This window comes from Hypanus sabinus, chromosome 22, assembly GCF_030144855.1.
Source record: "Hypanus sabinus isolate sHypSab1 chromosome 22, sHypSab1.hap1, whole genome shotgun sequence".
NCBI classification, from domain to species: domain Eukaryota; kingdom Metazoa; phylum Chordata; class Chondrichthyes; order Myliobatiformes; family Dasyatidae; genus Hypanus; species Hypanus sabinus.
Genome location: NC_082727.1, coordinates 13,155,739 through 13,169,519, shown reverse-complemented (window position 1 = coordinate 13,169,519; position 13,781 = coordinate 13,155,739). Strand labels below are relative to the sequence as shown.

The 13,781-nt window shown below is 44.5% G+C and overlaps 1 protein-coding gene across 1 annotated transcript; it reads left to right on the top strand.

The window, feature by feature from the left end:
* Positions 1-324: 324 nt before the first annotated feature.
* Positions 325-2,608, top strand: nkx2.3 (NK2 homeobox 3). Its single transcript, XM_059948019.1, has 2 exons — positions 325-744; positions 1,980-2,608. The coding sequence occupies exons 1-2, from the start codon at positions 420-422 to the stop codon at positions 2,606-2,608; spliced, it is 954 nt and encodes a 317-aa protein (XP_059804002.1). The 5' UTR covers positions 325-419.
* Positions 2,609-13,781: the final 11,173 nt, after the last annotated feature.

Sequence of the window (13,781 nt, the reverse complement as noted above, 5' to 3'; positions counted from 1 at the left end):
GTCGGGGGCACACGTGAACGGTCAGGCCGGCCAATCGGCGACCGGGTAACAGCTGGGCGCGCGCTTTCCGGCTTCCCTGCGCTCCCAATCGGGAGCAAACGACGTCCCCGGGCTCTTGCCCCGCCCCCCTCTCCATTGTGACGTCACCCGCTTCCCGGGGTGGCCGAGCAGTAACAAAACTGGACTCGGCGAATCTGCACAGAGTGCAATCAATCCATTGACTGCGGCAAAAAAAATTCCTACCTCCTCCACAGTGGCTGCATGTAAAATTGTACAAGACGCAGGGGGAACGATTTGCAATTACGGGGAGTTTGAGTTCTTTTGTTTTCGATTGCAATTTAGGAAAGAGAAAAAAGCGTGCTGGATTTTTCAAAGAAGAGTGTTGATTAAACTGGCGAATTTAGTACTAAGTTCGTCGCATGATGCTTCCAAGTCCGGTCACGTCGACGCCATTCTCGGTGAAAGACATCCTAAATCTGGAGCAGCAGTCGCACCAGCAAGTAACGCATCATTTGCGGCAGGATTTAACCTCTCAGTTCCAGTCGCCGTCTTCTTGCATGCACGCCGCGGGAGAAATTTCCACCTTCTCGGATGACGAGGAGAAAATCTCCTTTCTGAACTCTCTGTCCGTGCAAGACAGTCAGGGGGACGTGAGCCTTTCTCCCGAGCTTTATGTTCACGGAGCACTCAGGAGTCCGTGCGAAAACAAACTAGAAGACGTGACTGTGAGGGACCGGGACAAGAGTAAGTAATTGAAAACGTTTTTTTTCTCTTTGTAAAGCGTTTGATTGAAACGTGAAACAATGTGACAACCCTCTAGTTTACTCGTTTAATGCTCCTGTACTGAAATGAAAGTGCTTTAAAAACGTGCCCCCAAAAGTTTATTTTGCAAAGGTGGCGACGCTAAAGCTAAAGCGAAGTTACCCATTATCGGTTTAATGCTCTTTAAAAAGCTATCGGAAATATAATGTTAATATTAACCTTGTAATGTAACACCTTGAATAATGAAATAGTTTAGAAACATGTTAATTATATTTTCGAGCGTACTTGAGTATTGATAGTACTCTTGCAAGATTTAACTAATTAGATGATGTCTTACTTTAAAAATATGTACTTCTAGGTTTCGGCCCGAAACGTCGTCACTACCTCCTCCCATAGATGCTGTCTGGCCTGCTGAGTTCTGCCAGCATTTTGTGTTTTTTATTTATTTCCAGCATCTGCAGATTCACTCGTGTTACTTTTACTTAAAGAGTTGTGTTGTTTGGAATAGTTGTTAATCGGAAAAGTGGAGACTAGGTTCCAGTGGAAATCCCGAGTGTATTTCCAAAACTCTTAGAGATTTATACTAATTATATCCCGCCTCTTTGAAAAACCCTGAAGTGTGTTCGCTGGCCCCACTGTCACACCTATATTTTAAGTTGTTCTGTAACAGCGTTGTTTAGGCATATATTCAAACAAGCTCCATTAATAGATACATATCCTGTGTTCGTGTACTTTTAGTGTGATCAGTGACTAGAATTAAAATATTAAATACTAGGTATTTAATTAAGGTGTTTAATATTGTTGGTGTGCGGGTGCGTGGATGCACCAACTCGAGGTATAAAATTAGCATTTCAATGAGAAACTTACCTTCAGAAAACAATGATGATTAGGGTGATTTTACTTCATGAAATTTAAAGGCTTTATTTAATACGCTCCATGTGATGTTAACCCTCTATGTGAATTTAAATCAGATCAATGATTCAGCAGCCCAAGATGTTACTTTAGTGGAAATTTGAAGCAATTCCAAACATGGTGATAATCACCTCCTTAAATCTATCTATTTTGAAGGAGATTAACCCTCTCGCCCCGGATTTAATAGCTGGGCGAGTTTGAAAATTATATTCTCGGATCTCGAAATCCCATACCCTGTCGTAAGAGGCAATAGTGCCTAGGGTTTATAATATTCCTGATACTAATGTTGGATTGTGTTTGCCCAGAGAACTGCAGCTTGAAGAAGTCTCCAGAAAGTGAGGATAATAGGAGTGAAGATGCGGAGCGTCCGAAGCAGAGGCAGAGAAGGAAACCCCGCGTACTCTTCTCGCAAGCTCAGGTCTTTGAATTGGAGAGGAGGTTTAAGCAACAGAGATACCTATCCGCGCCCGAGAGGGAGCACCTGGCAAGCAGTCTAAAACTGACCTCCACTCAGGTGAAGATCTGGTTCCAGAACCGGCGCTACAAGTGCAAGAGACAACGCCAGGACAAATCCTTGGAGCTGGCAGGGCACCACCACCCACCCCCGCCCAGGCGCGTGGCCGTTCCCGTGCTGGTCCGGGACGGCAAGCCGTGCATAGCAGGATCCCAAAGTTACAGCAGTCCTTACAGCGTCGGAGCCAACGCATATGCTTACAACGGCTACCCAACCTCCTACGCCAGTTACGGCGGCAGCCCGGCCTATAACACGAACTATACATACACCAGCATCCCGTCACTACAGCCTTCCTCAGCGCCCAATGCCTTTATGAATGTGGATCTCGGTAACGTGAACAGCGCAATGCAGACCCAGTCACATCAAGCGTCAGCCATGCCCGCTTGCCAAGGAACTCTGCAAGGTATCAGGGCCTGGTAAGGAGTCTTGTGAGCTCAGTCGTTTTTGGATGTATCAGGTGTCTCTGAACATTTTATGTTAAGGTCAACATTTTTTTTAAAAAAGGGCCACCCACCGTTACATTTCACGAGCACCGACTGGAGAGGCCATCCGGTGCAAAGCTGGGCGCCAAATATTGATATGTCCCTCTTGTCTATAATGTTACATATTATTTCTTAAATCGTGTAATTTTTCACGGTATGGTTTATTGAATGTTAGGCTTCCTCAGGACATGTTAACCATTTTGAGCAATGTTACATCCTAACCTTGACCATCTTCTGCCCTCCTGAATTGTTTTAACCAACAATGATTACAGGATGGTGTGGGTGGGGGGGAGGGGTTGAGAGGTAGGAAACAAGACAAAGGAGATAAATTCTAGCCACACTCTTAAGTTAGTGGAATATCACGTTCATTTCCCATCATTTCTCGTCTGCTGAAAATTCAAGCATTTCTCCCACTGAGAGTTTGGGTTGGAATAGCAGAAAGAGAGAGAGAGAGAGAGAGAGAGAGAGAGAGAGAGAGAGAGAGAGAGAGAGAGAGAGAGAGCGAGAGAGAGAGAGAGAGAGAGAGAGAGAGAGGAGAGAGAGAGAGAGAGAGAGGAGAGAGAGGAGAGAGAGAGGAGAGAGAGAGAGAGAGAGAGAGAGAGAGGAGAGAGGGAGGAGAGAGGAGAGAGAGAGAGAGAGAGAGAGAGAGAGAGAGAGAGAGAGAGAGAGAGAGAGAGAGAGAGAGTGAGAGTCGCCCTACGAATAATTTCGTCTTCCCGTGCAGATGCGGGTGTAAGTATCTATTACCCGTCGCTCCGCGCTGTTCGGTCAAAGCGACCTGCCGCCTTCTAGAGCTGAACCCAATTGGTAAGGCCTGTCCACGTCAGAGGAAACCTCATAGAAGTGGGGCTGGAGTCACCAGAAGACCAGATTGGTTTCCTAACAGTTAGGGCGCTTAATTGCTGCCATATTTATTTCCGTTAATTTTTTTTAACATCTCAAGTTTTCCAACTACCGCGATGGGATTTTACTCGAGGCCACCCATACAGAGGGAAGCAGTGTTTGAACCGTGCCTTCCATCCCCATTGGTATCATCGATGCCCCTATTTCCGAGGGTGATCTGACAGACCCCAGAACGGTTCCGCATCGTTGTGAAGTCATGCGGCATTTAGAGAGTCCCCTGTGAAAGGGAGGAGGATAGGTTTGCCTTAAGCGCCTCGAACACGATATCAGCAAAAATACCCACGAACCCTCTACAAATTCCCAACCAGAAAGAAAGAACCGCTAGCGTATCTACATTTTTCTCCGAAAAAAAGTGTATCATGCATTCTGCAGAATGATCATCTAAATTGTACTTTAGTTGTGATTGTAAAAATTTTAAACGACATGTATAAAGTTGTATATATAGCATAGCCATTGTTAGAGAAGGAATTCCCCTCCCCGGCTTGTATAATACATACTACTATACAAAGATCTGTTGGAATACACTAAATGAATTAAAAAATAAACGTTGAGGTGCAATATGTTCATAAATGTACTTTGTGTAGACATATTTGTTATGGTTTTTTTGATAGGCAACTACAGTATACGACTGCTCCATTATATCTAATAAAAAACACGAGGGATGTTAACAAACGTTGCTCATTTACAAACCGCAGTTAAAATATCTTCCCATGTGTTGGGTGATTGGACAGTTGTACCTGGAGGTAACTGGCGGTGAGAGTACACGCCTCGCTGTAAACATACAAGCGCGATTCAAAGCTTTGCGAAGTAAGACAACTGCAGGGCACCCTGTTTGCATTTCTCCACATTTTAACTGATCCTCGTACTGAGCCAGCAGTTCGGCTAGGTATGAAAACACCACCTCAACTCTTTGGGAAAACTCACAAGTAATAAAAAGTAATCTCAAGTATTGAAGTCACTTTTTTTTTGTTTCTAGTTTAAGTGTGGAGAATTAAAATCGTTGGTCTTTTAAAAAGAATATAGCCCCGGACAAAACTTAATTCTGTGTGTGCGTTAAAAAAAATAAACGAATTAAATGTTTATTCAAATGCTGTGTAAAACCGCCCAGCTAGCTGCTTTTGTATGGCCATGGTCTTTGCTAAATTGCGTCGCACAGAGGGAAGGAAGAGACATCTCCTGCCACACTCGGCACGAATTGTTCATGTGCCAAGCGCCGTGAAAAGAGAAAGTTATTATATAGGGAGGAGAGAAAAGCCCTTTGAGAGGTGTGATTAGGAGCCCTAAATACACTGAAAGAATGTCCGAGTTAGGGAGCAAGGTACGTACAATGGCTTTTACTAGTTTCCAGAACAAAAGTTGTGTGTCGGAGGGACGGAGAGTTCGCCCCGAAACAAAACCCTAAAGCGCCGAGATTGACGTTGGTAAATATGCCTCATTTAATAGGCTGATTAATAGAACGATGCCCAAAATCTGTTTGCTTTTTTTGTCCCAACCCTTCCCTCCATCTTAACTTTTGTATGTGTGTCCTCGTTGAAAGGCGCCTGATTAGGGAGGGAGGGAGTTTCCCCGGCAGCTCGCCGTCTGAAGCCCGAGGATTCAGCGGGAGGCAAGCTGGCCCGGGCAGGATTATTATTGTTGCAAGTCTACTAGGGTATTTTTTTTAAAGTTTCATGTCCCCTCCCCTTCTTGTTGTAACTTTGCGAGGCACAAGAATGGGAAGGGGAGGCAAAGAAGTTTTCTAGGCAGCGAGAGGGTAAAAAAGAAGATAAAATAGCAGGTACTAGAGGAAATGAGTTTCATAGATAAATTGAAAGCACAGAAACTGTTTTAGAAAGTTAAGGGGTTGTTTATGTTTTGCTTTTTAAAATGTACCTCCTTGTTTTAATGAATCCAGACTCTTCGAAGGAATAGAGAGTGTTGTTCCCAGAAGGGCGCAAGCAAAAAGCAACATGGCGTGCAAAAATAAAACAGAACGCGCTGGAGAGAAAGCCGGAAATGTCACGTCCCCCCCGAACTCCATGTAATACCTCACAGGCATAGCTCTTAAATCACAGTTAGCCGAGACTTCAGAGTGGCTCACATGAACCCTTCCCCTCAGCGAAAACATGAATGTTATTTTAAATGTAAGCCTATACTTGAAATATTTTTTTAGAAACATAATCTCGGCGAATTCTCCTGCACGTTAAAAATAGTATGCTGATCAAATAAGATTTATTTCTGGGGAAAAAAACTGAAGATTTAATTCTTCATTTTTCATTAGTACACGAAACATGTCCTATTCGTGAATATAAATTATTGGCGTGTGCTAACGTGACCGAGATTGCATCCTTACACACAACTTTACATAGTCTAGTATAGTGAACACGTACACATTCTACTTATTTTACGTGTAGTGACGGGAATCTCTAATTATTCATTGATAAGCACGGGAATTACAGGAAAATAGAAATCTACTTAATACACATGTAGAAATACAGTGAAAATACAAGCTGAACTCTGTAGATCAACACAGGTACATTAATCCCACCCCCCTCTCTCTCGCGGGTTGATCCTAAGGTTTAAACCCTGTATCACAGTTAAGTTTAAACGAGGCCGAATGTAATTTAGTAATGGAAATGGATTAAGTGAATTGACCTCACATGGCTACATTTCACAACTCGGATCAATTAAACGTGCTATATTATCCTCGCTTGATAGGAGACGTGGTTCTGCAAAATGTCAGATTACGTTTCCCAAACAGCAACTCTGGATTCCTTTGTAATTAATCAATTATTAAAATTGCTTTGTTTAATCCTTAATACCCAAGTGTAAAGGAGGACAAAATAATTGTTATTTCGGATCGGATGCAGTAATAAAATCACAAGAAATATAAGTACATAAAATAGCTTATACTGTATGCATAGACTGATTGTACATCCATAAAGTGACGCTAGGCACAGGAGCGTCAGTTCATAGGGTGGCTGATAGGAAATTATATAGTTGTGAAGGTAAGGATGTGGAGGGGTGGGTTAGTGGCTGGAGGTGTTGATCAGCCTTACTGCTTGGGGAAAGTAACTGTTTTTGAGTCTGGTGGAGAACTGCAGATGGCGAACAGATTCGTGAACTGCTTTTTTTTCCCCCTTTTAGAAGCATCAGTGATATGGGAGAGCAGGCGGGATTAGAAAATCATCTGGGTTTGACATCTTCGAAGAAGAAAGTATTCCAGATATTGGAAAGAAATCGGCTGTAGTCCCAACAAATATCTTGCTGCCTAATTTTGGAAGCAAATATGACAATGTTCTACCTATTTATCGGAGGTCTTAATTCATCACCCAATTCTGGCATGTATTTGCCCTTAATTATCCTTAGTTGCCCTTAATTATCCTTAGTTGCCCTTGAGCCAAGAAACCTACAAGGTGATTTCAATGGATACTGGACAGTTCTGAGGCTCCGAAGCTATGGGGGGCTTGGCTGCACAGGATTGGTAAATTTCTTCCATGAGTCAAGGCGAACCAAATCGAATATCTTCTTTAAAGTAATCCACGGTTCAAAGTAATTGTATTATCAAAGTGCGTATGCTACATTCCTTGCGGGCATTGATAGTAGGGTCAGCGAAACACAATAATCAATGAAAAACTACACTCAGAGCCAATGTGCATAAGAAGACAAACCGAGCAATTACAAAAATTAATATTTAATAAAGTAAGTGATATTAATGCAAATTTAACATGGTACAAGAAGATAAGGTAGGATTAGCTTTAATTGTCGTTCGAAAGTTACTAAACTAAATTTAGATTTACAAACTGCTGGGTTGTGATTCAAAGCCGCGTCACCGGTAATAGGATGTTCCAGCCCCTCTGCCCTCCCCGAGATTCCGCTCTTACCGTCATTCCTGGATCCACATTTTCTAACCCCACGTGCTCTCCGATTCGTCTCAAACATAAAAGAGAACATTTCACAAATCTGTTTGCCACCTGTAGTTCTACTAATCGATTAATTACAAAGAAATCTAGAGTTGCTGTTTGAGGAAATCTGGCGTTATCCAGTGCAGCATCTCCTAACAAGCGTGAACGATGTGATCCCGATCCGGTTGTTTGTTCCACCAACTCATGTCGCTTCTTCGTGCTCTGCGGTAAGAAACTCCTCCGCGCTTTGCAGGACAATGAAGTTAATACCTTATTAGTTTCCATCGATAAAGTTTCAGCATCCCGATGGAATTGACAGAAGGAGGGGAATGGTCTTAGTAGCGCTTAAAGAGGACTCTACACATAAACGACGAGAAATTTGAACCTCATATTCATCAAACGGACAACGACTGATAGTGAAAATTCGGCAACTCGCATGGGTGTTGGAAATGGATGTGACAGTGTGGGTTACACTGGCTTTGAGATCCCATTTAAAAGGTGGTCATACATTATTCCCATTTGGACCTGTCAATGTGTTTAGACACAGCTTGCTTACAGGGGACAGACACATCCACCGATCATCCTTCAGAGATAAGATGGACGGGTCATTGTGGGCGAGCGGCTCTAATGGGAAGATAATTGGTTGGAAACAATAGGAAGGTCTTTTAAGTGGTGACTGTCCAGAAGACGGGCCCACTTTCCCGGCTGCTCCACTACCGGTGAGACACACCTACATTAACAGGATAAGATCCTCGCATTGAATCCAGGTAAATAAGAGTGGCGACAGAGTGGCGATGCCCGCGGTCTACTTTAACCAAGAGATGGTGAGTGTTTGCAATGCGATGAGAGGCTAAGATTGGTATCAGATCATCTGACCTTCTGTAATGCAACCCTTTTCTATCATTTTTGTTACAAAATAAACCAGAAGGCGAAATGAATACTAAGGAAGAGGAAGTTGCCAGGAATTACATTTCCATTATTTCACAAAGAATAACAAAATAAAGTAATCGACTGCGTATGAAAAAAAGAATTACATTCCGTGTAGTAAGTATTGTTAAGTATGAACAAGATTATATCAAGTTCCATATTGTCTGAGTTCAGTATTTGCGTGATTAGTAGACCTGAATTCATGCAAACAATAACTACATCTCCCCCTTCCCCAATTCAACAGATCACTCATCTTACCAACGCAATTTATCATCCTTCGAGTATCCAAAGGCCTTTCCCTGAGTTTTCAATATCAGCCCGCGGTGCCGGCTATGTGCCAGGTCGCTGAACCTCCGACAGACGATTATCAAGGTAGCACCTGGTTAAGGTAGAAAGTTAAATGATCGAATGAAATTAAAACGTAGTACTTTCCCCAGTAAGACCTGGCGAATATCTCAAATGGCCCTCTGTCCAAGGTAACATGACCTGAGATCAGGCTTTGCAAGTTCATTAAACATATTGATATCAAGATGATGGAGAGGAGCGAAGCCACACAAACTCACGACCTGCTTTCGTGCAGCAAACAGGGAACTTTTGTTTTCAGTGACAGTGGGTCGGTAACCAAAGTCCAGAGACTTTGGACAATTGTTAAGACAAGCGGAGAGCTGGCGGTTATTTCATCTTTACACCGTATTGTTGTCATCGATCGGAATTCCCGGTTTGAAAGGGCGGAGAGAGATTCAACGGGAACTTTCAAATCGGTTACGTATCTGTACAGGGAAAGGATACTGAGAAATATTTGCAACCGTAAGCTAGTCCAGACATGATGGGTGTGTGTGTGTGTGTGTGTGTGTGTGTGTGTGTGTGTGTGTGTGTGTGTGTGTGTGTGTGTGTGTGTGTGTGTGTGTGTGTGTGTGTGTGTGTGTGTGTTCGCCAAATGGCTTGAAGCAACATAGTGTTTACAGCGTCCAGCTAACAATGAGAATCATCTGCTGTCTGACGACGAGGAGAGGGATGTCGCTTCAGAAATAAACACTGTTAACTGTTCCGGCTGGAAATGTACATTGTAGTTAATTAGTTAATGTACACGTGGAAAATAATCGAATCACAGAGACGAGCTGGAAGTGTTATCAGAGCGGACAGTAACTTAATCAAGCCACGCTTCACATAGGGCAAGCGGCGGTTCTGTTCTGTATCACTAACATCAGAATGCAGAAGGGAAACAGTTTCATTTTCCTTGGAAGTGAAATCAATCAAGTTGGTACAATCAAAGCAGAAAGCTAGGTGACTGTGTTACCCCTGGCGTGGGTGGGGGGACAGGAGAAGGTGGTGGTGGTAGGGTGGGGGATATTGATGGGAATACGAGACAGAATAACTTACACGTGGATAAAACTCTGGTCAGCAGAATAATACGAAAGCTTTGTTGTCCGCTTGCTTACCTGCAAGCTTCATTGAACTTCCAACATTCCTTATACGAGGTGGACCTTTGGCCCATCCGGGTTATGTTGCCTTTGATTATTTTGCTGACCAGAGTAGTATACACGTGTAACTTATTCTGTCACACATTCCCGTCAATCACCCCACCCCCTTCTCCTGCCACCCACCCACGCTAGGGGGCTAGGGGTAACTTAATGTCACCGAGCATCCAGCTAGTATTTGATGTATTGAAGGAGACTAGAGCGAATGTTCAAACATCATGAGAACGGGTCAGGGCGGAGTACGAACCGCCAGAACGGTTAACCTCGCCATCTACACACTGTGTCACGATGCAGAATTACTTTTAATAGCAGTAATCAGGACAGAGATTTGCATATAGGTGCTCAGTAATATATTTAACCCTTTCCTATAGCGGCCTTGAATTTATTTCTACTCACTAACGACCCTATGTAAAAGAGAGACCAGTCGTCTTTTGGAAACGCTCTTTAACCCTTTGTTGGCTTGGGAGTTTCAGGATGTATACTCCGTGTTAATTAAGGTCACAGAGATAATATCCTATCGATACACACTGACCTTTATTTGTCAGGGCAAGATAGTATGTGAGCGCTGGAGAACTCGCTGGCTTTTTTTTTAATGCAGCAGAGGCGATCGTGGTATTGAATAATAACAGCCACTTCTTCGTTTGCCCGCAGAACTCCTCGACAAATCGCACTCGCAAACTGGCCTGTCAAAGAGCGACCTCCTTTGGGATGGGGATAATGTGTGGATGCTGAGGAAGGAGTCTGTTGTGGACAGTTTTAGACAGGAAAGGGGGTGGTGGGGGAATACTTGGGAGCTGGCGCACGTCTAGGCTGGGATCCCTGATAAACTCAGCGAGCCGTACAGCATCGGTGGGGGAGGGGGGAAGGAACTGTTGACGGCCCAGCAATAGGATTCCCACCGCACCCCACCCCACCCAGCTGCTCGCTGCTTGATCCGCTGAGCTCCTCCAGCAGGTTGGCGCTGCAGACTCCAGTTTCTGCAGCGCGTTGTGATTTAACGTTTTCAGCGCCCCCGGGCTCGGGATTCAATTAAATCAGAATCACAAGAGATTCTGCAGATGCTCGAAATCCAGACAAAATGCTGGAGGAACTCGGCAGCCAGACAGCACCCATGGAGGGGAATGAACAGTCGAGGTTTCGGGCCGAGACCCTTCATCAAGACTCCGTTAGTCCCGATAGACCACGGCAAGTCTGGGCAAGGTTTTTTTATGGGAGACCGGCAGTTGCCCAAGCTGCAAGTCTCCCCTCTCCACGCCACCGATGTTGTCCAAGGGAAGGGCATTGGAAAGGAAAGGGGATGGAGCCAGAACAGGAAGGTGGTGGGGGAGGGGGGGGGAGTAGCGACTAGAAGGTGATAGGTAAACCCATGAGAAGGGAAAGGTAGGATGGATGAAGTGAGAGGTGGCAAAGGGAAAGGGCTGAAGAGAAAGGATCTGATAGGAGAGGACAAGTAGGCCGTGGGAGAAAGAGGAGGAGGAGGTCCACGGGAGGAGGGGGGAGGTGATAGTCAGGCGAGGAGAAGAGAAGAGGTAAAGGGGAAGCTAGAATGAGGAATGTAAAAAAGAGAGAAGGGGAGGAGGAGTGTTTTCATTAAAGCTTCCTTTCAACGAGTCTTTCAGAGCATCATTCCATCTTTTTTTTCCTCTGTCTGTCCCGGCTGGGGCGGAACTCGGAATGGAAACCCTGATTTGGAATTCTGGATTCACCATGTGAAATTGGGGCTGAATGGTTGGCAGAGGGGAAGACACTTCCACTGCAGTTTGAAGATTCTGTCTGGATCAAGGGTTCCTAGCCTTTTTATTTTATGCCACGGACTCCGACCATTAACAGAGGGTTCCGTGAAAGCCAGGTTGGGGAACCCTGATCTAGAGGGGCAAATCCGGTGGACTCACTCGAGAACATTGACGTGCTCATTTCTCAGAGAAGTACGTACGGGAGTGCAGTGATCATTGCCACCCAGTAGCGCTGTAGTTTTGAGCTGGATTTAGAATCAATATTCACTAATGTCTCAACCATTATTTTGAATTGTCGAATTGCGTACTCATTACAATACTCAGCGTCGGATACTTAAAGCACACTGAACGAATGAAACTAGACACCAGCGTGTCAGATTCAGATTGATTTATTTATCACATGTGTATCAAACGTACAATAAAATGTCTTGTTTACGATAACAACCAAAGCAACCTAAAGATGCGCTTGGGGCAGCCCGCAAGTGTTGTCACACACTCTGGCGCCAACATAGTGTACGCACAATGTTTAGCAGACAAACACAGAACGTAACAAAACAGTATACAACAAGCAACAAGACAACAGCAAAGAAGCCTGGTCATTCCTCCCTCCACCCCGTCCCCCCACACACGCGTTTTATAAGGCTTGATAAGGCAATAGAGTATTGTGAGCAGTTTTGGGGCCCCTTTCTAAGAAAGGATGTACTGACATTGGAGAGGCTTCAAATGAGTTTAAAAAGAAGATTCCTGGATTGAAAAGTTTATCACTCGAGGATCGCTGTATTGAAAGACCTGGATAGGGTAGTTTTGGAGAGGGTGTTTCCTAAGGTGGTGGAGTCTAAAACCAGAGGACACAGCCTCAAAATAGAAGGGCGTCCATTTAGAACGAAGAGGAAGAGGAATTTCTTTAGCCAGAGAGTGGTATATCTGTGGAATTCATTGCCACAGGCGGCGTGGAGGCCAAGGGCTTGGGTATATTTAAGGCTGAGGCTGATAAGTTCTTGATTAGTGAGGGGTTACTGGGAGAAGGCATGAGATTGGGGCTGAGACGAAAACGGATCAGTCAAAATGAAATGGCCCAGCAGACTGGTTGGGCCAAATGGCCTAATTCTCTAATTCTTCCCCCATATCATATCGTCTTATGGTACGTGTACAAACACACACACACACACACACACACACACACACACACACACACACACACACACACACACACACACACACACACAATCTCCAACCGCAGGCCTCCGCGCCTCTTGAACTACACGTCGTGTGCGTGGCCAGATCGGATCGGAATAACCTATATTACCCCATTCATTTTCTCCTTTCACCTCTCAGACCCTTCCCCTAAAAAAAAAGAGGCACGAACCAAAGATATCCTGACACCAACATCTCTCTTCATTTGGACTATGAATAGGACACAACGTCGAAGAGGTGGGCTGTGGTGTTTGAACAAAGCCAGCGCGCCCTTTCCCGCTCTGCCCTATTCACGCGCACACACGCACGGGCACATAACGCGGCGTCACTAAGAAAGCACAAATGCAGCGACACAGGCGAGGATATGTTCTCACATGATGCACGTTTGTTAAAAGCTCGTTGTTCGTTTACAAAGCAGTGGTCTGCACCTGTTAACTGGCGGATTTTATTAGAGGTAAAAAAAAACCTAGATGAGCAACCGTACAATTCCGCAGTGGAAGAGGGATGGAGGATATATTTTACAAGCTGCAGATGCTGGAAATCCAGAGAAACACGCGCAAAATACTGGAGGAGCTCAGCAGGTCGGGCAGCATCGATACACAGGAATAAAGAGTTGACGTTTCGGGCCGAAACCCCTTCATCAGGACAAAATATTTATTAGGATATACGGTAACAACATCGGATATACATACCTTACACCTGCATTAAGCATATAGTATTTCCATAACACTAAAAGACCATAAGACATAGGAGCAGAATTAGGCTGTTCGGCCCATCCAATCTGCTCCGCCATTTCCATTTTGGCTGATTTATTACCCCTCTCAATCCTAACCTATGACATCCTTATTAATCAAGACCCTATCAATCTCCACTTTAAACATATTCAAGTGACTTGGCTTCCACAGCCGCCAGTGCCGATGGAGCCCGCAGATTCGGTGCCCTTTGGGGAAGAAATTCCCTCTCACCTTTGTTCTAAAAGGGACGCCCTTGCA

What these genes read in the sequence shown, in the direction of transcription:
- nkx2.3 (XM_059948019.1), top strand. Translation starts at nt 420, where the DNA reads ATGATGCTTCCAAGTCCGGTCACGTCGACGCCATTCTCGGTGAAAGAC. An exon ending in TGTGAGGGACCGGGACAAGA is followed by an intron (nt 745 to 1,979) that starts GTAAGTAATTGA and finishes GTGTTTGCCCAG; the next exon opens with AGAACTGCAGCTTGAAGAAG.